The sequence below is a fragment of the Chaetodon trifascialis genome, chromosome 7, assembly GCF_039877785.1.
Source record: "Chaetodon trifascialis isolate fChaTrf1 chromosome 7, fChaTrf1.hap1, whole genome shotgun sequence".
Classification (NCBI taxonomy): Eukaryota; Metazoa; Chordata; class Actinopteri; order Chaetodontiformes; family Chaetodontidae; genus Chaetodon; species Chaetodon trifascialis.
In genome coordinates this window covers 28,226,418-28,249,925 of record NC_092062.1, presented here as the reverse complement: position 1 = coordinate 28,249,925, position 23,508 = coordinate 28,226,418, and the positions used below count along the sequence as shown (strand labels likewise).

The window sequence follows — 23,508 nt, the reverse complement described above, 5'->3', positions numbered from 1 at the left end:
GTGTCTGTAACATGAATCGTGCTCTGCTGCGCCGACTGTTGCTAGCAGGTTGAATTCCTTGTTGGTTTTAGCTTCTTTTAGTAAATTCTTTAGTTCCCATGGTGAAGGTCAGATCATCCTTCATGTTTTTCCAGCTTTCTTCTCATCTTTTCATTTTGTGTGTGTCAATCAATGGATGCTTTGACCTCTTCAGGCCTCTGGGAGGAAATAATGGCTCTGGTCACAACCTTTTGACGTGAGATGTGACACAGAGGACAAAGAGGTCGCCAGCAGACAAAGCTTTGTTTGGAGGGTCGCAGCTCGAACATAAAGTTAAGAAAACATTTGACACCAGAGGAAACTGTAGATACGGTCGCGTGCGTTTCAGGTGTGACGTCAGCACGAACTGCAGTAAAAACACGTCCTCTGAATGTGTGTTTTCACTCTTCAGCATCAGCCCGGCGTTCTCTGATTTGCTAATCACCTCCTGTCTTCCACCAAATCCTCCCGTAAAGGAGCGTACTATGAGAGAGCCGGTGTGCATCAGTGTGCTAAGCAGCCTCCTCACAGCGGGTTTTACAAACACGCCCCGAAACCTGACAGTTGACGGCGGAGTTGCAGCTCTAACACACGCTGAAGAAATTGAGGTGATTAATTCTTCGAGGCGATCTCTCTCCTTCCAGCTGAGCTCGGCGTTCTCGCTCTTTGGCTGTTCACCGGCTTCTGCCTCCAATTTAGGCGTCTGATGTTCCTCTCAGGAGCCGAGGCGTACGTCTGCGCTGAGGAATGCGAGCCTCTGGAGGGGAAGCTGAAACTTTATGTACGCGAGCGTGTGTTTGTATTGCCTCTGTGTGAGAGAGGAGCTTGTTTGCCAATTATAGATGAGCGCTGGAAGACTGTGTTTGCATGTAATCTGCGAGCTGTAGGTTTGTGTTTAGGTTATATAAGGAACTAATTGGTTTGTTTTAGAGTAGGCGTGCGCGCCCGCCTGTACAAAGTGTCTCGGCGTGAATGCCGGATCATTACGCTTGTGCTTGTGCAGCGTGTGAGCTTCATTTGGTTCATTACAACGTGTGGGAAGATGGCTGGCGTCGACGTGAAGCTCCGCTCGGCCAGAAGCGCTTCCGCTCCACCGTGCGTCGGCGCAATCTCATTACTCACCCGACGAACGGGCGCGCCTGGATGAGACTTTGATTTCTGATTGACTCCGAGGTGAAAGATGGCGCGACTATTGGAGGGAGAACAGCGTATCAATCGCGGGCACATTTTCACCCGAGCGGCAGAAAATCGATAATTGTCAGATGGGGTTTCTTGTCACTTTGGAGGAGAGGTTCAGAAGATGGATTGAGAGGATTTGGATTGCACAGCAGCAAGTTCAGAATGACAGAAATTTCACAGCAAAGGCATTTTTGAAGGATTTAATTTGCATGATTGAGCATTTGTTTCCCTTTTTGCTCAAATGTGCCTCAGCTCTCAAGTTCATCTCAATCACAAAGTGCAGACGTGATTGACTCTGCATGAAGTCAGTGTAGTCAATGGTCAGTATGTTCTTGCATGAGATAAAACGGCAGCTGCAAGCAAGACAGGAGGCTGTATGAAGAATAAATAAGACATAATGTGATAACCGGTGAGCCCTTTTTGACATAAACTCAATTAAAAACAGCACAAAGACAAAATATTTAAAGTTCGAGCTCCTCGGCTTCATTGATTTCTGTCTGAATCTGATGCAGCGACACGTTTCACAGACTGAAAGATGTGGAACCCTCCAAAACACCTGTTTGGATCGTTCCACAGGTAAACAGGAGATTGGGTGTGAAAGGGGCGTCCTGGAAAGGCTCAGTCGTTCATAGAGGATGGAGCGACGTTCACCACTTTGAACACATGACTGGATGAAGGAGATGAACACATGAAGTCAGAGACACTTCAGAACAGGTCGTGAAAACTAAAGTTCAGTCCACATATTCCTGTTCTGAATCTGCACACCTCGTCCTTCCTCTAGAAAATCCCCACAAAAACACATAAAAAAAAAAAAACCTGCCTTTGCGATAACGTTTCCATCAGGTTCATTTTTCCAGTGTATTTTATCACTCCCGTGGATGTTTGGTGGATATATTTCCCATGCCATTAACAATGCTGCCGGTCCACGGCGGAAAGTGTTTCCATGAAAATATCAGTGGTAAATGACAGGTTTTGGTGTCAGTCGCTCTGAATCAACACACTTCCCTCTAGACTATTTTTCACTGACATTCAGCCATCACACAGTGAGACATTCAGTGCAGAGGTAGCAATTTCAGCAGCAGCAGCAGCGTCAGTAAACTAAAATACAGTGCAGCCACAGAAAGTGCTGTGTGTGAAGACAGATGTAAAACATGCAGGGAATGACTGAGCGAGGCGGCGCGCTGGGGGGAAGCGAGGACACACAAAAGTAAATTACAACTTTTCATCACAGACTAACTCCTGGAATCTGCTGAACGACCACAAAATTGATGACACACAACCTTGCGGGAGGATCCAAGGGTGGATTTTCCCTTCAGGTCCGGCCACCGCCGCGTCCCAGCGAGACTCTGTGACCTCAGCCAGACGCGAAACGAATTGAATTTTGTTACGGTGCGCTTACCTCCCCGTCTCTAAGCAGGCCTCATCAGCAAAACCAATTTGGGAAAGATTCAACGAGGTGCTTTGTTAGAAATGGACAGTCGGGGAAATGGATTGGTGCAAATTTACTGACGTGTGTCTTGTCTTCTGTGTGTGTGTGTGTGTGTGTGTGTGTGTGTGTGTGTGTGTGTGTGTGTGTGTGTGTGTGTGTGTTTCCTACCCTTCAGGGGCGGCTTTGAACAGGATGTGGAGAACGGTTACCAGCAGCACCCCGATACCTGCCACGGTGAGATGAAACATTTATTTATGTCAGTGATGTACATGAGCAATAAAAAAAAAAAAAGCAAAGCGACCGCAGGCACAAGTGATTGCAGCTCCAACGAATCATAATGGAGCGTTATGACGTGTTTATTTCGACGGGGCAGCACTTCAGTTCACGTTGAAGGAGCTCGACGAGTAGTTTGTCCGCCCGCGTTCGCGGCCCCTGCTGGAATACTGCTCTCAATCTTTCTGTCTTAATTAAGCGTCTGCTCGCAGGAGTGTTTTTATACGAGGCTGTCGTGGCTCCTTCGCATGCGTCCAGGATGTGATCAGAAGCACAAACAGGACAGATTCAACTGCACATGTTTCCCTTTAGAGGTGAGACCACACGCTGAACTTCTCTCTTCTTCCTCCTCCAGATGTCCTGGCGACCACTCGCAGGCAGAACACGGCGCTCGACTCGGCGTATGGTCAGTGGACACGTCTTCATCCTTGTTGTTTAGCTGCCTCCGCTGATTTAGCCGCTCACCACTGAGCGCTAACAGGCTCAAGATTAGCAAACTGAACTCTGAGCGGGACTCAGAGCGAACTAGTTTTCAGAGAAATGATCTCATCCTCAGAAAGGTTGTGGTTTGATTCTTGCGAGCAGGGATGTCATTTTCGGTCAATTTTGCTTTTCGATAGCCTGACAGCCATTAACCCGTAACCAACTGGTTCATCTGGAGCTGAGGAGCACACTGGACTGCATCTCCCAGTCATGGTTTCTGTCACAAAACATGGCGCCAGTCCCGTATCCTGGAAGATTTTAGCGTCCCAGACACATGGGACAAATTCTGGTCAGATATTATGTGTTTATGGACCCTATTTTTCCATGGTTTGTGTCCAAGGGACTAATGGAGACAACAGTTTTTGAAGTTTTTGTCAGTGTTGAACGAGAGCGCTGCAGCCATGAAACAGGCTCAGTGTGCGTCCTCTGAGAGTGTTTGTCTTCGCCGCAGACGGCCTCAGGTTGTCATTAACGTTAGTCAGCGGAGGGCCGAGCCAGCGCCTAACTCAGCACTTATTTTCATCAGACATTTTGACAGGAGACATTTAAATATGTTCTTCAGACCCTGCTCAGCAGCACTAGGCGTGACGAAGCTTTCGCTTGTGAGAGCTGTCCAGCAGTCGGAGGTCAGAGCTAGCTTGTCTGCAGCTTTTAGCATATCATATTATATTATGTGTCATATAAATGAACGTTCATAAGCAGTCAAAAGTATTCTCAGTGGTTAAGCACTTAGCAGTTAGCTAACGTTGACATCCCTGCTTGCAACAGCTGGTTTGTGTCTGTCAACAGAGGGGACTTTAGTTTTAATCCTTAGTCTTATTTAAGTAGTTTTTCCTGTTGATAGTGTGAATAATCTAGCCAAACATTCACGCTGTCGAGCCTGGGATGCTGCGTCCACGAGCGAGCGCTCGGATGATTGCTCAGACTGTAAACAAACCCAGCGTTCATCTAAAGGCGCTGGTTGACGGTGAAACTGAGAGAGAGCGCACGCTGCGGTGAGTGAGGAGGTCAGTCACACTGATCGCCGATCAGCAGCTTATTCCTCACGTTTGTTTACAGCCTGTCTGATCATCCGGTCACTTGTATTCCTGCTCTGATCCGTTCGTTCTGTTTGTGAAGATATAAAAATAAGATCCTCGAGCCTCGGCCTGGTCGCTCACTCTTACTTTATCTGGACAAGAGGCTGACATTCGCTCAGTTATGTGCCTACAATGTAAATGTTTCTGCACTTTACAACGATGGAATATTTTATGGAGGCAGCCGGATGGCCACCTCTCCTTCTCAGCCGCTCTGACAGCTTAAACATTGGAGCTATTGTCTCAAGCATCACTCCTTTTGATGGACCAGGAGCTCCGCTGGCCGGGCTGCCTAATGCCCTGTATCAAGAAGGATCATCATCCCTGTCACGTCCCATTACTCCCCCGCTGGCCACACCGCGCAGCCCCTGGCATGGCCGGAATAGAAATAGAAATGCTGCCAAGCTGGCTTGCTCTCAGATAAGATTGAGGAGGTGGTGTTCAGACAATTTTCTAACCGTGCAACATTCAAAACCAGTCATTTTCAATCAGATAGCTGCTGGCCAGCCTCACTCGCCTTTATCTCCGCAACTGAAGCACCCGCCTCAACTTTGAGGAGTTTTTAAGACTCGCTCAAAGTCAGATCTCTTTGTCGCTGCACAAATTGGGACACAGGGGAGCTAATGGCAGTGGTTGATCCAACACAGTGATTAGTATCATCACCGAGCCCATCACGCTGGAAGATGTCAGCCATTACGGCTCAGCAGAACCATCCATCCTGCGAGTCCCTCGGTGTCTTCCTCAGAACAGAGGCCGCTTTGTCTGCCAGAGGCTTTGGCCCGGACCTCCGCGGTCCCACGATGCCTCAGCAGTCCGCGAAGCCTCCCTGCTGGAGGAATTACCGCTCAGTCGGCAGCGAGTCTTGATGAGCACCCCTCCCGCTTAATCCTGCGGGGCTCTCGCCACCCTGATGCTTCGCTGCGCTGTTTGAAGTTCCCAACACGCAGTCAGATTCTGTCTCTGTTGTTTTTGTGTGTTTATTTTTTCAGCACAAAAAGCCTTTTAAGTCTCGGCACTGAAGATCAATTATCAGCTTTCCCAGACAATGAAACACCCCATATGCCGAACAAAGCTGTTGTCACACAGGGGCTACGTTCGCTGTTCGAAAGCACACCAAAGGCAGGCAGGGACGGTTCTTTCTTCCACTTCCTGTCACCCAGACAATCGCAGCCAGCGCGGGGAAGGGCGTGAGACGAACGCCTGCCTGTGAAGCTAATCAAATGTTCCTCTGTTGTGTAATGTGCAGTTTCTTTTTGTACTTCGTCAACAGTAAAAGAGGACAAACAACATGATCCCGCGCGCACGCTCAGGCCGACACCATTGTTATAAATCGAAGTAATGATGAAGTCCTGGAGCTGTTGTCCGAGGCGCCGGGGCCAAACACCCCCTGGTGTACAGTTTTAATTTGGCCGGCGCAGATGGCGAACTGACGGGGCACCTCATTCAGAGTGAACGCTGTCAACTGGCTCACAGTGAGAGAGAGAACAAGCACTTTTCCTCCAGCCTGGGTGTGAGATCGGCAGAATGCTAACATTATGGCTGGCTTATTAGTGCGGGAGCCCAAGCCAATAGCAGCATGCTGCTCGCAGGACCTCAAGGACAACAGAGAGCTAATAATGCAATCAAGATGTGGAGTGTGTCATCAAGATAAATATGTTTGATAATACAAGGCCTGCGGCAGCAAATGCCCAGCGTGTTTCTTGGCATATGTTTGACACGATTCCAAACGCGGCCGTCGTAACGTTTGCTCGTCTGGCTCAAGGTGACGGAGTTTCCTCGGCTCGGGTGAGGCAGTGGAAAAGAGCTGCGGTGCGGAAAAAAACATTTGCAGGCCAGCCACCGGTATCTATTTCCACTTATCTGTGAAAACACTTAGCAGAGTGGACGCAGAGGAGTTTTAACCGAGGCCACGGGAAGAGAGAGGAGGAGGGGGACTGAAAGCCGGTCACCCTCTCAGATCATGATGGTGTGTTGACCCGGGAGTTCAGTAATAAACAGCCAAGTCTGAAACTTTCGCTGCAGTTTAAAGTCAGTCTAGCTTAGAGTCTCCTCTGACGAGCCGCCAGATCGTGACGTTTAAAGAGGCGCAAAACGTGCTGAGGTTTGTTTTTAAAGGCTGTTTTTGAGGGGAGGAACGGCGCCTGGAGGGACGGGATGTGGGAGTTAAGCAGCCTGAAACGTCGGCTGCAGCCTCCTGATGGAGGGCCTGTCTGTGTGCTCCTCATGCTGTCATCACTGGGTCTTTGTGTTAACGGGTGACGCTTTGCTTTCCACTCAGGACTCACCCTCATTTCTCTGAAGTTGATTGTCCAGGCTGATTCACATTTCACTAATCACTCACTCTGTTGCCCCCCCCTTCCTCCTCCTCTACCTCCTCCTCCTCCTCCTCCTCCTCCTCCTCCTCCCCCCCTTCGTCACAACCACAGGGAAGACCACACCCACAAGCGCCAGCACAACCTATCATGGGGCGGCATTCCCAAAGGAGGCAGGTGACCCTGAAAGAGGTACAGGTCCTGATGGCCCTCCCCCCGTGGGGGAGCAAGGGTCACCTGACTCGGAGCCAATCAGTGTGGAGATGGAGGGTAAGGGGGAGGGATGTCTGTCCTCAGTGAATCTGCAGGGGGATTGCACTGCTGGGCCCCGAACGCCTCATCGTACACTTCTAACCAGACTGACAACTAACAAAAACAATAACAGGAAGTAACGTTTCACTCTGGCAGAACAGGATCAGCTCAGCCGCCGCCCCGCGTCTCCAGAGCGACGGCGCTCACTTTAAGCTGCACAAATGTCAACGGAGACGGATTCAAATCAGCTCCATCAGTCTGCGGTTGAAGAACTGAGCAGACGCCGAGGGAGCGACCAGGTCACGTGACGGCGTGCGTGCTAAGCGAGTCGACGTTCTTCCAGGGTGAAATGTCACTTTCATTAGCTCACTAACACTCAACTCACCAGTCAAACCAGTCTCTCAGAGAGAGGCAGACAGCACTGCTAATTGAGTTTTTTGATTCACGCACCGAGAGCGGCACATGACGCGATGCATCAGCGGCTTCGCTTAACGCTTCTGCTCAGTTAAAGCTCCAAAGTTTAATGGAAGGCTGCTGAATGATAAGCGGTCGATATCGCCGAACACCACAGCGAACGTTTTCACCAGACCCTGATAAAGATGGTGCGGAGGAATATTAGAGGAGGCGGCTCTTGTCCCGTTATGTTCAGCAGTATATCTCGATATGCTCAACACAGCGGCCGTGAACGTGAAGATTTAATGACTGGAAATAAATACTGCATCGGCTCTAATTAACTCCTCAAATCAAGAAGGAACCTGAGTCTAAACAGCGCCGCTCCCACGTGGCCTTTCCTCATCTTTTATTTAGCTCGTCAGCACACAAATATTCCCTCAATGTTTTCCAACACACTGAAAAAATTCTAAGCGGGAGCCAGGTAGCATCTGTCTCTGTGTGACCGTTCATTTACATTTATAATTTCCATTCCCGCCTGAGAGAGCGCCGCAAAGCTCATTTCCCAGTGCAGCTAACGCTGAAGTCCTGATGTCAACTTTCAGCCGAACTGCTGCTCCACTCGCTGCTGGAGCTCAGTGACACCTCTCACTGACGCTTCTTTGACCTGCTTCTCTGACAAACATCAGACCCTGGGTCCTCTGCCCGTAACCTGAGATAAACCAGCATCCTTTGCAGGACTCAATATTAGAATTTGACCCCTTTTTGGTTTAATAAACAACAATAATGCACAAGAAATGGGAGCGGATCTCAACAAATTCAAGGCACGCTGCTGCTGCTGCTTTAACAGTGGCGACATGACATGAAAACCAATGACCGTCAGCTGCACACGGGTCTTTGTCAGGGTCAAAAACACTGTAAACACAAGATTTAATGACGCATCCATTTCCATGTCCTTCCACTCAGCTGGACAGCCAGTGAAAATGTATATTTCAAAGAATCTCATGTTACATCACGTCAGAATAGTAAGAAATGTCCGTCACAATATGACGCATTCAAAAGGCTTGTTTTAGCCAACCAACACTCAAAAATATTCAAAGAAAAGCAGCAAATCCTCATGTTTCAAAAGCTGGAAGCATCAACTTTTGGACATTTTGTCTTAAAAAACAGGATTGAGTCATCATTTCCGCTCCAAAGGACTTTCATAATTTGTATAATTACAGATGTCAGAGTGAATTTAAATGAGATTTCCTCACTTGTGGAATTAAAAGTCCTGTTTTCATTGCAGCTTTCTCTTCATACATTGTTAAAGGCATCTAACCTGTAATCTTGCAGTAGCTCTCCAACAATTACAGCGCACCATGCAGCTACCTCAATAAATGACATGACCTATAAAACTCCAACCAGCTCTTGAATATTTAAATACATCTTGATCTTTATAGGCTTGAGTCTCATTATTTCTTACATTTTTAATTTGACAGCTCACACTCACACTGATTAACATTACAAGCTTTCAAAAGTAGATGATTCAAGTCTGAGGGCGAGATAACGACGGCAGGAAGTGGAACGTAACGTCTCTGACCCCCAAATGAATACTTAAAAAAAACAGAGCTGCAGAGAAAGTTTGGAGGTTTTTCCCTCAACTAAAGAGTGGAGCATATCCCTGCAAGGTTAGGAAGAGGATACCATTCATTTGGATGCGATTCAGGGAGGATGAGGCAGAATGAAGCAGTTTTTGTCCTCCACTTGCCGCTTTCTTGTGCAGGCGCCCTGTCAGAAGTCCATAAATCCTCAGCAAGTGAAAGGAACTTCCATTCAGGCAGACAGACTCTCTGGCTGCAGTGATGAGCTACTCAGGCTCAAATGAGAAAAGCCCATAACAAATAAATAACCAGCAGGGGCCCGAGCCGGGGAGTTGGACAACAGCGGGGAGGGGAGGGGGTGCAGGATGTAATAGAAACAGCAACGCAATCTATTTCAGCCAGAGACTGTGATGCCGCCGGTTCAATCAGAAGAGCCGGGCGGGCGGGTTGATAAGGCGGGAGAGGAGCTGTGTGGAAGTAACAGATCACAGCTCCGAGAGGGGCTCCAGTCTCTCTCACTTCCTGTCCATTTCTCACCTCGTATCTGCTTCTGTGGAGGCTCTGCAGCCGCCGGCGGACAGCGGCCAATCAGGGGAGACAAAAGCTGCATAAGCACGGCAAGCAGTGAAGAGTCAGCTCGCCAAGTGACCAAACCAGGAAGTGCGATCGTGAACACGCCTCTGGAAAGAGCAGAGCTGTAGATTTCTTAAAAACATTATCGACTGTGTCGGTCTTGACCTGCTGTTTGCTATCTTTAGAAATCCTTAGTGTTAGATCATATGTGAACATCTGAAAGCTCTCCATCAGCACATTATTTGAAAGGTGGCGCACAGGTTTGATCCTCGCTCTCGAGCTGGAATCTGAACTTTAACCTTCTTACAAGTATCTGCTCATCTCACCGACATTTGAAACCCGACATGTTTTAATTCAGGCAGCAGTTTCCTCCAAACAGGAACAGTCTGTAAGCCAGCGCCTGTTTGCTTCCACTGTCATTTAGAGGCTGTGGAGGAAATGTTCGCCTCTATTATGTGTGACGGGTGAGACAGACGCGACAGCTCAGGAAGTTCCCAACTTCCCAGAGTTCCCCTGTCAGCAAGCATCTCTTTAAGATCACATGAGTAAACCACCTGTAAATCCACTTCATCCCCAAATGTCAGCGAGACAGAAAGCGTGGAAGTCAGAGGCAGCCGCGCTCCGCCTGCTAATCCGAACCACATTTGTTTCTGGCTTCACGTCGCTCGCTCATGGGCAGATGAGTAGAGTTCGCCGGGACGTGGGTAGCTGCAGCACATTATGTAAACACCAGGGAAGACTAAAAGGCTCGGGCGGGAACCTGTTGAACTGCTGCTATTTAGAAAATGCCAGCAGTCCGGGTGCAGGCGGCAGCTTCTGGCCGGAGAACGCCCACCTCTCCTTTGTGTGTGAACACACAGAAAGCTGTGGTTCTGGTTCCAGACCGCTCCGGGTTTTCTCCCCCTCTCCTGCCCTCTATTGTGATTTGACCTTTTCGGCGACTCCCCTGCACATTCAGGTGAACCGGCGTGGGTTGCACTAAAAAGCCAGGCTAGCAGCTAATTTAGCTGACAAGCAGAGTGCGATGGCTGGATAATAGAATGAAGGGAAGCGGGCGTTTTCAGACTCATTAAAACGCTACAGGAGGAGAGCGGAGAGTGAACTCAGGCTGAACCTTTCCATGAAGAAGGGCTGGCGTCCTGGGGGGGACGTCGATGCCAGCTAGTTTTCTAAAGAGTTATTTATACTTCTGAAGACCATGGCAACAGACACCGCCTGCATCATCCAGTCACTGATAGGCCTCTGACTGTGTCCCCTCTAACCACCATCACAATATCTGCTCCTCAGAGAGGCTTCAGTCCACATCACCGTCAGACTCGTAAGAGCGAAAACAAGCAAATACAGACACACATAAAGGGTTTGATATTAAAACATGGCTCTTCCCAACCATCAAAAATCAAAAAGTCATCATACAATCATGAAATGATGATTCCTAAAAAGTTAGACTCCATCTACACGCCAGCCGTCACTTCTTTCAGACAGCACGCGAAGTTGGACATTAAAATATTTAATACAGTCTGTAAGGGTCAGACTGAGGCTGCGTATCCAGAACAGGTTCATTAGGGCTGTTAAACAGAACTGCCGGCTGCCAGCCCGTTTATCTGTGTTGACCCTGCCGGCTGCGCTTACATGATTTATCCAAAGTCAGCCTATGATGTGCACACACACACACACACACACACACACACACACACACACACACACACATTTGCTTCACTTTCTGAAACATTTGTGCCACTCTGAACTCCCTGAGTCATAGTCATGGTGTAATGGCATTCATTAAAGGTTACACAGCACTAGGCCGTTTTTCCCCTCCGCTCCGCTCACCGGCGCTTTACGGCGATTAGAAGTGACATCATGTTTTACTACAAAAACACACTCTGCAGCGTGCTGTAAAAACTACGCTTAAAGGCATTACACATACCCAATACTTCGCTTGTCATACCGCCTCTTTTAATGGCTCTTTATTCCACGTCGGCGGTTAAAGCTCAGCTCTTGCCGGCGATCCACGGGGCCCACAGTGATCTAATCCAGTTGTCCCGGCTCCTGGCCCTAACCCCTTACCCTTTGATCTGTCTCATTGACCTCTGGGGAGTTTTCCTCCCGTTTACCTGCCTGTTTTTCTTTGTTCTTCTCTTTTTTTAGTTGGACTAACCCTTTAGCCGTACCTGCCTCCTTTGTTGAATTCTCTCTCACTGACCCTTTCCACCGTCTTTCTGATCTGCCTCTCTGGGTTTACAGCCGACGGTTGAAGCTGTGCGCAGGTGTTTGAGGGGCCTGCGAGCAGTTTCTCCGTCTCTTAAAGAAGCAGTTCACTCCAAAGACAGCGCTGCACGACACGGTGATAGACGAGCAGAAAGACAGAGCTGTAAAACAAAGATTAAATGGAAAAAAAATGTTATATGTGCATGTGTGAGGTTGGTATAAATGTCCTTTGTTATTCAGAGTCTCCTCACCTTTTGTTTGGTGCATGTTCTTCATGCATCGCCAGTGATTAAGCTAGAACAGCAGCCAGATGTTTTTAAAAGCCGCCATATCTGCAGACCAGCTTTGGTGTGGACTGTCTCTTTAAGTTGGTCGGTAAAGCCAAGATCCTTCCAGTGCCGTCTTTCCTTCTCCAATCTAAATCACCACAGCAGCCGGTGGAAGTTTGCATTGGAACCATGTTGCTTTACCAGCCGCTGAATGGCAAATAAACAGCTCTTCTTTTTAAGTTTCTGATGCAAGTGCATGGAAAAGAAAAGAAAATTAAGCAGGACGTCACTCAGTGCATGTGCTCTGCCTGGTTTAACGGCTTGTGATAAGTTTCTCAGATGCCACTTTAAAGGGTCGGTTCAGCCAAATCACAGAACAACATATTTTCTTATCCAACCCCTGTGGTATCTAGCCACGCAGATTAAATTTCTTATAAGAAGATTACGCATTTGCCTCCACCCCAATACAATAAAAGTGACTTTGTGCTGGTCAAAATAGCGAAAAGTGACATTTGAGAAATTCAGCTGCGGTGTGTCTTCATGGGACCGTTTGCTCTGTGGGAAGCAGTTTCATCGGATTCAAATGTTATTTCTTCTGCTTTAATCAGCACAAACTCTTCCACATGTGCTGGAGTAGCTGCAGAGATGTAGAGAAATATGTTTTCTCATCATTTGAATGAACCAGCCCTTTAACCAACCACTATGTGTTGTTTGAGTGCTTAAAAGAAAATGTTATGCTGCTGCTGGGAAACGTGACTTTCCCCTCAAAGCACAGGTGTAAATATTGAAGGACTTCATACAGACATTGTGCTTCTGATTGCCAGATGCCACAGCACGCCTAATTTACCAGTATTCAATCAAAACTGTAATGAAATCTATGCTCTCTATGCATCAGCACACCTGGAATGAAATGCAGTGCTCATTACCACTCGTTTTCAATTGGAATGGATCTGTTACATTACACCACATCACCTTCGCTCGTGTGCATATATTAAACCGCATCCAATTGGCTGAGCACTGAGGTGGAATATTATGCAAATTCCTAATAACAAGTGTACATGATTGAATTCACTCAGTCAACAGCCAGAACCCTGCGCACATACAGCGCACGCACCCTGTGTGTGTGCATGCACGTGCACACTCTCACGCGCAATCACGCTCTGTTTGCTAGCCGCGGCTGTCAGCGCACGGACGTCGGGTATTAAAACTGTCAGATTCCTCACGCTCACGGCAACGGGGCAGAGCTGCTCTGCTCTTCACCTGCATTTAAAAAAAGGAAAATAATTCATTTGTTCCAATCTTTAACCTCGGGGTGTCTTTCAGGAGTGAAATTGTTATTTTTAGTGTGGAGGAAATAAATCTCCAGCATTAGCGGGATAATGCTCGCCTATGAGGCCCGGGGCCATTTCGTCTGGTTGGCTTCTCATTGGGATGGAGTAGCCATTAAGGGAACAATTACATGCACTTGTAAGCTTGCAAAAGCAGAAACTAATTAGGGGTGTTTTGGAACGTCTTCACTTGATGCACAAAAATAGAAGTTGTTCTCCAGGTTACAAAGCGCTTAAACGCACCCTTGAGAGAAGCCGATGGTGAAGTTAGGCGCTAAAGAAAAAGTTGTTCCTGCATTAAAACTATTTCATATCTGACCTTGAAAGTGTTGAAATAAGAGTAGCTGTTTTAGATTTGTGGAGTTCTGATGTCCTGCAAGAGATGCACAGAGAATTCTTTCCCAATTGAGCAAGTATGAAACTTCAAAGCGGTGAGATTACCGGTAATTGGTGTCATGGAAAAGCTTATGGGTACTGTATTGTTAATGAAGTCGATTTGCGATGTCTGTGGGAGTCTGCAAAGAATTTACTTAATCACTCACATGCTTAAGAGAAGTTGTCACTTTTCCGACTTCATCACCTGCAGGAAAAGAAAACAATTTATTTCCCTTATGCAACAACCTTCGCCAATTAGTAAGACGACGCCATGTACGACGTGCCTGTTTACATAACCTGCCGCGCCGTCTATTTTTAACAATATGGATGCAATCACAGAGCGCGTCTCTTCCTACGGCGCCGTGGAGGAGCGCGAGGGTTGTTCTCCAACCGCATCACAGCTGCCGCAGAGCGCCGGGCTTCAAAACCCAGCAGAGTGACGGTCTGTCACTCACCCCATCACGTCTGTCTGTCTCTCCCCATCCTCCTCCTCCTCCTCCTCCTCCTCCTTCTTCAAATCTGCTCCATGCACGTACATTCACTCCTTCTCTCATCACCTGTTTTTTTTTTTTTTTTAGCTCTCTGGCTTTCATCTCCACTCTTTTCCTTTGCTCTCGCTGCCTTGTTTCTTGGATCCTCGAGTCCTCTCACATTCAGTCGCCCCTTCATCACCAGTTTGTCACCAAGGTTGAATTTCATCCCTTCATCTTCCTCCTCTTTTTTTTTCCCTTGGCTGTCACCATCCCTCTCTCCCCTTGCCTCCCTTGCCTCCACTCACGCAGCCCATCTGTCTTTTTACCTTTTGGCAGACTTCGGCATCTCTATATTAAGCCTCCTCTGAGCCGAGACCATGTTGAGTTGACACAAAAATATAATGTGACGATGTTCGAGAGGAAGCTATGTAAACATTGAGGGGAAGTTGCAAAGCGAATGTAAAGCGGCATTAATTATCACCTCTGCTTGAAGAGAAGATTTCCTCCCGTGAACGGACTTACTTTCGTACGATAAATGTGTGTAGTTCAAGCCCCGGTCTGTCGTTTCCAGACGCTCCTGAAGCAGTGAAGAAAAGCCAGTGTGTACAGTTAGCCAGCACCTCCTGTGCGCCACCTAGCAGCTTGCCAGGCTGGCGGGATGATTCACAGGGTATTAATTTCACTGTGACCACTGGCACCATATGTCCCACATACCCAGTGATTGAGTCATCCAACCTGCTCATGAAACATGTTGTGATAGGTTGTGCGTAGGCTCTGGATTTGTTTACCTCAGCTGCACGCTTCACCCCCTGTTGTGGCACTTGACTCATACCCCTCAAGCAGGAGGGGCCCCTCAATTGGCCTGTAGCCCCGGCCGGGGAGGGGGGTGTCGCGGTCCAGAGGGAGCGGATGACTCACAGGTACCAGGAAGCCACGGGGGTGACAGGAGGCAGAAAGCACACTGAGATGAGAGCAGCCTTTCACCGCTCATTACAGAAGCTGCACGCCGCCGCCGGGATGCTGATCAGTTAGAATCACAAGCCTGGACCCACAGCGATGCTGCAGAGCTGATTGGCAGCTTGTGTAATGACACCAAAAAAAAAAAATGCCCAAGAATAAAAGAAGAGGTATTAGCAGGCTCACTGCAGCATCACTTTTGATTGCGTCCCTCACTGGGATGCAATTTTGATTTATGACTTTTTAATGTGGTCATAAATCAAGGCAATCATAAGAATAAATGGCTAAAAATTGAGCATTTTTAATGGGAAGCTCTATAGAAAGCATTATTTCCAGAAGGATTACAGTGAGCAACAGTGTCCCTCTCTTTAGGGAGAAAAGAAGCAAAGCTGCCCATGAAAATGGATGTAGTGGTACAGGATGCTGAGATAATAAGCCTCTACAAACACACCTGCTCAAAAGTCTACCTCCCGATAATGAAGAGGAAACTGAACTGACCACGTTTCACAGTAACTTCATGACCTAAATAATAAACAAACAAATATACACCATGTACGGATCCATCATGATGAGGGATGAGCCTTGTTTGATTCCAATTTTGCTGCATCTTATCTCGTTTATAATAAGACGGAGCTCCGACTTTCATATCATGGACTGTGCAGTTACCATGGACTGTGTAATAAACAGTGGGCAGAGCCGCCCATTGCTTTGTGTGCTACCGTCTTGAAGTTTGGCATTATGGCCGTCGCCATTTTCTATTTCTGGAGCCAGAAGTGACCATATTTGAACAAGAGGGTGGAGCTTGGGAGGATACGTATTGCTACGCCTCTTTCAGAGGACAATCAGAAGGTGGCCTCGCCCTAACGCACACCCTGCTTTGTCGTCATAGGGTCAATTTCTCAGCTTAGCTACAATCAGACTTCTTTTTGAAGCCAGTGACGTTGCCCCCTGCTGGCAGCTCTTCTGCATTGGTTCAGCTTCTCAGACCCAGAAGCTCTGTCCACTTATAAACTGTCTGTTGTCTCAGGTGCCTTTAGACTTTTTGTGCTTTTGTCTCTTGTGGATTTTTGATGGGATTTGACTGGAACGTAACACGTTTCTGATCAGATTTTCCACCTCTGTGCTATCCCCTAATATTTTCCTCTGAACAGTGAGGGAGACCCTTTATGGTCCTTTTAACAGACACCATTACCTTTAATGATATTCACCCTGGCCTCACTGTCTCTGGAGTTCATGTAGGAGGTTTTATTCCCACCCTCGATTCCACTCAAATAAAATCCTTTTGAGATGTTTGTCTCGAGGATTGTGGAATTTCATCAGTTTTGAGGATTCAGGATGTGTTCATGGTTTTATCGCGTTACACCTGGCAGGATTAGGCGACGTGTTTCATACCTTGAAACAATAAGGACTGTTAAACCAGTCATGTCCTCTCCAGGTAGCTCTCCCTGAACTCTGCTTGAGGACTTTGTGATCAATATCTCAGTTAATTTCTTGAAAATGTGCAGTATCAGGATATACTCTATATATAATTCATGCAGTGATGAGTCTCTGAATATCTCCGTAAGAACTTCCTTGAACGAAGAGCTTTCATTATGTCAAGTCTGGGTCACTTCCTTCAGAGAAAAGATTAAAATTGGCTCTAATGTGAATCTAATTATTCAACTGATCACCCTTATACTCATCAACCAATCATCCTCATTACCATCACTCTGAATATCTCACAAACTATCATCAAGGCTGATTTAGACATCATCGCTCTCCATTTTTTTTCCTCAGCGAAGCTTTCATGAGCCGTTGAATTTTGCTTGTTTGGAACACCTGCATTTTTTTCCCTCCCCGGTGCACCTCAGCTGTCCCCCTCCGCAGACTAATCAGTTTCACAGAAACTGTCATTAAGGGTGGAGAGAAGGGGCTGACACCACAGATGGCGGCAGCCTCTTGCAAATGAGCTCTGATTATGAAAGGTGGCAGGTTTCACTCCACTTATAGTCGTTACCTTCCACGCCATTAGGCAAACACAGTGCGGGGGTCACATCGCCCAAGGACATTTACATGGTAGATTTACCTCTGCTAAGTAACCTTGTCTTTTTGGTGCACCGACTGTCCCCTCTGCTTCATTTTGAAAGAATTGGACAACCTCATTTGAGTCTATGTTGGCAAAGGCGCCACACTCGGTGAGCTATTGGGTAGACCTGTTATTTTTGGCTCATTCATCATGCCAGGTGCTCTCGCCCCTGATCCTCGCATTGGAAAGCAGAGTCTGTGAAAATGACATCAGGTTCCTGCTGCTGTGCTCCCATCAATATTTAAAGCTCTAACTCATTTCAAAGTTGATTTCTCACTGACTAGGGAACTCTTGGCCTCTGCCAGTCTGAGTGGCAAGGACGGGCCCTTGAAAGAAAGGCTGTATTGATCTATTAACAGTGGAGGGAAAGGAAGCCAAGAGCTTAGTTCAAACACCTCTCCCATGCTGTTTCCCACATAGTGAAGCCCCTGTAAACACAACCTGTCTGTCCCAGCTGCTGCTTGACCTATATTAGCTCTTGAAAATGTGTTTTTTTTTTCCTGGCTCACTCAGAAAAGCTCTAACTGAAGTACCTTTTTCTCAATCTTTTTCTGTTTTGAAGGTGTGAGGCGACCGCCAGAGCTGGAGAAGACCAATCACAGTGTCCATTATACTCTCCTGATCGCTTGTGTTTTGGTCGCCTTTGTCCTTGGCGCCTTCCTCTCTGGCTTCCTGGTCTCTTGCTACTGTAACCACACGGGCCACAAGACCAAAAAGTTGTCCAAAGACCCTGAGGCCCCTATACCGCATGCCCTGTCCCTCCGCAGTCTGGCTAAGCTCAATGGCCTCCTGGACAGCCAGAGTAAGGACGACAAGCTTGAGGTGTCCTCCCCGAAGATCTACAACTCTTTCTTCGCAAACAGCAAGGAGCATCACCCACCAAGGAGAAACGGACATCATGGAATGACAATGGGAGACCTGGTCCACCCTCACCACCACCTCCACCATTCCTCAGAGCTCTCTGGTCTGCCTACACCAGACTCAACCCCAGAACTGCCCATCAAGAGCATGAAAGCCTTCAAGAACCAGTGGGAGAAGAACCAGAATTGTAACAATGCCAAGGAGCCAAAGTCCCACAACATTGGCTCAAGACCCAGCTCAGCCCTGCTTCACCCGCAGGTCTTCCCATACTCCCACAGCCTGTCCAATGGACAGCCACTAGTCGGAGGTAACCTCCATCCAGAAGAACGCAAAATCCATAATGTTGAACGTGTGTTATCTCAGCAACCTTACCCTGGTTACTCTCAGAAGGTGATGGAGGTAACGTCACTGGATGAGCTCCTGAAACACATCCACGAGGCAAGCAGCAGCAAGAACTCTCAGTTAATGAGCCCATCAGGTCTGATGGCCAGCGGTGGTGGTGGTCAGCTAGCTTTCACCAACCGCATCCAACCTCAGATTCCTGAGACAGAATCAGCCCCCTACTACAGCTCATCCACTTTACCCCGGGACAGCCTCACCCGACGCATGGATGTTCCTCCGGACATTCCCCCACACCACCAGTCCACGCTGGAGAGGAGGCACTCCTCCCAGAGGCACTCGCTGATTGCTGCAGCCAACAAGATGCCCAATGGAGGCGGAGTAGGCGGAGGAGGAATAATCCCTCGCCAGCACAGCTTCAGCCAACGAAACGGTGGGCCCCACCAGCCGCCTCCCCTTCTGGCACGGATGAACTCAACGGGCAGCGCCTGCGAGGTTCACTACCCCCTCATCCCCAATGGGTATCTGGCCCGCCAGCACAGCTACAATGGGGAGCAGCAGGAGGTCCCACACAGGGGTGCTATTGTCCGCCGGGCCTCCTCTCTCAAACCTGATGTCCCTCCCAAACCCCTGTTCATACCTGCCACATCCCCGGTCAACCAACAGGGAAAGTTCAACTACTGAGGAGGTACACTCCTGGACTAGAGAGGGAGTCTCCCTCATTGTGTCTTGTTAAAGAAACTTCCCTCTGAAGAAATGCAGTGGGTTCGAGGTTGCAGACCTTCACAAGAAAATACAACCAATCGCGTGGCAGCCAGTGTCACTGTGGACGAAAGCCTCAACCAAACTTGTTTTCCCCTCTTCTTTTTGTCCAACGAATATCTTTGTACCATATTGGTATTGCTCAGCTACTTGCTTACTATAGAACTGCTGACTCGGGTGACGTGATGCCACCTCCTTATATTAGGCTGCCAATGTCCTCAGTGTGGATTTACAATGCAACTTAGTTTTTGGACGCATTGATGTTGGAAAAACTTAAGACATCAGTCATCTTGAAGACTTAAAAGCCAGAGGCTCCTGCAATGCTTAGATTCATGCTTTTGCTTAATCTTTTCTGATGTAGTGTTGGTATCCAAACCCCACCCACCCCACCCTCGAATGTGTTTATATTATGCATGTGTGTGTATATATATGTGTGTTTATATCCACACCGTATATGTATACATATACATATGCAGTATATGTAACCTGTGGTGAAAAGTCAGCAAATTCCCCTGAAAGTAGTTATGTCTTTGCCTTACTATACTCTTTCATCTTTTGGGCATATCAAACGATTCCCCCCCCACCCTCTAAGAAATATCTGAGGGCCACCAAATCATGCACTTCATCAATACAACCCATTGTCAGTTGACTAATAACACTGAGCTAAATTTGGCCGTGTCGACAAGAGAAAGGAAATACTTCAACAAAGCAGCTATACTCGTCTTCTCTCTCTTTTCTTTTCCCGTCCCAGCAGATGTCAGTTCAGAAGTGACGCAGTCGGGTCCATTTAAGTTCCTCGAGAATGTTTCTCTAAGATTGGTGCTCCACAAATCTAGTGGGTCTAACATCCTCTGAAATGGAAATAAACAAAACTGTGTACCGGACCCAAAGAGGACAAGTGAAAAATGCCATCTGGGATTATGAGAATGAACAAAAAAAAAAAAAAGAAAATAGAACGGACTGCAGTTATTATAATTATTAACTTTGTGGCTATTGGTTGTAAATAAAGGAATAATTACTAGCCAAATTTTAACTGTATGTGTAAATGTGTGCCTTATTTAATAATAGTGTGTGACATGGGGGTAGGGGTAAATGCAAGGGGCTCAGATGGTTACTATGCTACAGTATATTGTAGGTGTTTCATTTTCTATGGTCGTCAGTATGTGTCAGACAGTATCCTATTGTATATTTGAAGAGTTTCATCCCAGAATGAGATATTTGTCCTGTTCTGATTAGCTGATAACCACGAGTATGATTCTAACACTCACTAACGAATCATATCTTGTAGCTTATAGTTGTTTTTTTTTTAATTAAGTAATATTTCGCAAAGTATCACCTGTTATTTGGCAGATATTAAACACCAGATATGTGTATTTTTTCCGAGGTTTGGATGCCATGTTTTGGGATGAAACTCTTCACTTCTCTGTTGTTGTTTTTTTTTTTTTTGTTGTTGTTGTTTGTTTTTTATCCCAGAAGTGTGAGCCTGCAGGTTTTCGGGAGTGTTTGGCAAAGCGAGTACACACAGCCTGAGACTGCAGACATTCAGGTTCAACTGCCTCCATTAATGTCACTTTCCACTGGGTGTCACTTTCTCTATAGGTGCCATTGTTGCTTCTTTTTTTTTTTTCTTTTAGCAGTAGCATTAGCTTCTCTTTGGGTTTCTAAAGGAGCAGTTCACAGTTCCTCTTAAGTTATCACCTACAGGCCTGTAGCCATTGTAGAAGGCTGATGGATGCAGCAGGAATGTGGCTTTTTGCTCCGGCGCTGAATGTTAAAAAACCTTTTTCTTAGTTCTTATTCAGAGGAAATAGTTAAGAAGCATAATGTGCTACTTGATGTTGTTTTGGTTTTATATAAAAAAAAAACGGAGAATAGATGCAGGAAGAAGGCATGAAACTGAACTTCTACAATGGTTACGCTGTAGATTTTGACTTACCTGTGTCACCAGGTGTCAACTTCAACAATACAGGAAGTGAAAAGGAGACCAGAAAGTCTCTGTTTAGGAAATTATGTGCAGAAGTGCAATGAACTCTGATCTAACAAGCTGAGGTTGATCAATACAGTCGTGGTTCCCAGGAGGCCACGCTGGCGAACATCTGTGGAGGGTTTCCCTCCGCGATGGCGATGCCTGCCGGCTCCAGCACTCCACTGTTCCAGTTTCAGCAGAGTTACTTTGGCCACGGTTTACTGGAACCGTGATCAATTCTGTGAAAACAGCACGACGCTATTTACTGTATCTGAAAGTGGTGTCTATTGATTGAAATTTCCCAGAGCTCATTTGAGCCAATGTAAAGTTTACTATTCATACTCCAGCTCCAGTAAATAGAGGAAAATATGTCCAATCACAGCGTTTGTTGAAAGGAAGTTGATTTGGATTTAACAGGCAGCAGAGCATTAAATAGCTTTTGAACAACAAATACGAAACATCCAGCTTGATTTGAGGTCGTGACCGTAATGTTTCATAAGAGGAATTGTGGCAGCTACAGTGTTTGATGAGTGGAAGTGTGTTTTTTTGGTTGTTTTTTTAATCTGCCGGTGACAGATTGTAAGGGGAGGGAGCGGTCTCGCCCTCGAAAAGCTCTGTCAGTATTTGATTTGGTGTAAATACATTCTATCTGGGCGGGGTCTCATTGATTCAGTATTATGTTGTTTTTTTCTGTTTAATTTCCAGGCTACGCCTCTTGAATTACTATGAATTTGGTCTCACAGAATACCATTGTATGTCTCTTATACTAGGAATAAAAAAGAAAATATGATGCAAGTGTCTCAATGGTGAATGTGTGAAAATAATCTGTCAAATCACTGTGGGTGACGCACGACGGGTGGAGGCAGCAAACACAGCTGTGCAGTGGACTGCAGCTCAGTGCAGTGACCCCGGACTTCCTCTCTGAGGACGTACGAAGGTGGTGAGATGATGTCATTCATTCAGCTCTGCAGTCAATGTTGAGAGCATGAGATGGTGTTACATTAGGTTGCATTATGTCCACAGAGGACGTCCACTTGTCTCAAAAACAACAGACTGGTGGAAAGTTCGTCCACCGGCCAACAGTTTGTTTCTGAATGTGGAATTTTAGAAACGTTGTCTTTATATACGCCACCATCTTTGGTAAGGCACCGCTTTGCTGAGAGTGGAATTAAAATGTCAGCATCAGTTAAGTCTGAGTGTTACAGACGGATTGAAGCTGCACCAGCTACAACTGCAGTCTTCAACATGAGCCAGTATGTCCAGTGTGTTGATACACAGGAGGCAGCAGCGAGACGGCAGCGATGGCGGACTCCAGACATACTTGTTTACCACAAAGAAGGTGAGCTTTATGCTTTATTAGATGGATCTATGCTAATTGTTTCTCTTTTAAAAAGAGCAGCAAACACACAAAGAGTTCATGTGATCAATCAAGGTGGCAAAAGTTGCCTTAACGGCTGATGGAAACAGTTTTTTTGAAACACCTTAAGGAATTCATGTCATTTTTATTTTAAATATGTTATTGAAATGTTGGTAACACTTTATTTTGCAGGCCTGTAAATTTTTTGTTCCCAACAATTTCGCTGTGAAATGTGGCTCCAGTGTGGACTGATCGATACCCTTGAAATACAATTATTAGAATTGATTGCTTGGCTCGTTTAACCTAAAATCTCTCAGCCGGTGTACAGCAGGTCAGCTCAACGTCCAAAAACCGGCAATTCGATAAAAGTTCACAATAATAAATGATCAGTAAATATTGGATTTAGATGGACATGTTCTTGCAGGACTTTGTCTGTGGAATTGGCACCAAATTACAGTTATTTCCAGGAGAATTACCAGGAAGTAATGATGGAGTTAGGAAGCAGCGAGCCTGAAGTAAAAGCTCTGAGTGCTTTTCAGTGTTCAAGGAAAGGTGTTTCTTTTATTTTGTCCATCCTTTGTACAATCTGCAGCAAATTGTCTAGAACTGAGACGTAATCCAGTAACAACCTCACACATAATGTTCTCCCAGCACAGTAGATGGTATATAATTGTACAGTGGAAACATTGTTTTGTATGAATAAATAGAAAACATCACATGTTCACAGCTCAGCTCAGATGAGACAATCCTGTTTGATGCACTTTGCTGCATAAATTGTTCACATTGATGAACCAGTCTGACCATATTCAGTGTGAAGTAACATGTTGATGGAGCAGAACTCAGTCTTTGTGTGGAAACACGTGGCTTTTGAACTCCAGGCTGTGTGCTTTGAGGTTTTGGGCTCCGTGAGCATCGTCAGAAGGAGGGATTTATCTGGATAACACGGACCCGAGTTAAAAGAGCTCTTACAGGTTCGTCCGGCC

General features: G+C 46.7%; 1 protein-coding gene across 3 annotated transcripts in view; it reads left to right on the top strand.

The window, feature by feature from the left end:
• sema6cb (semaphorin 6Cb) overlaps window positions 1-21,943 on the top strand; it is a 138,602-nt gene extending 116,659 nt beyond the window's left edge. The window contains exons 18-21 of one of the 3 annotated variants that reach the window (XM_070965545.1): window positions 2,802-2,860; window positions 3,255-3,305; window positions 6,885-7,040; window positions 17,803-21,943. In XM_070965545.1, coding sequence (XP_070821646.1) covers window positions 2,802-2,860; window positions 3,255-3,305; window positions 6,885-7,040; window positions 17,803-19,124 — 1,588 coding nt within the window. In that variant the 3' untranslated portion in view covers window positions 19,125-21,943. The remainder of the gene's footprint in view (window positions 1-2,801; window positions 2,861-3,254; window positions 3,306-6,884; window positions 7,041-17,802) is intronic. The other 2 variants (XM_070965546.1, XM_070965547.1) reach the window with 2 other exon arrangements.
• Window positions 21,944-23,508: the final 1,565 nt, after the last annotated feature.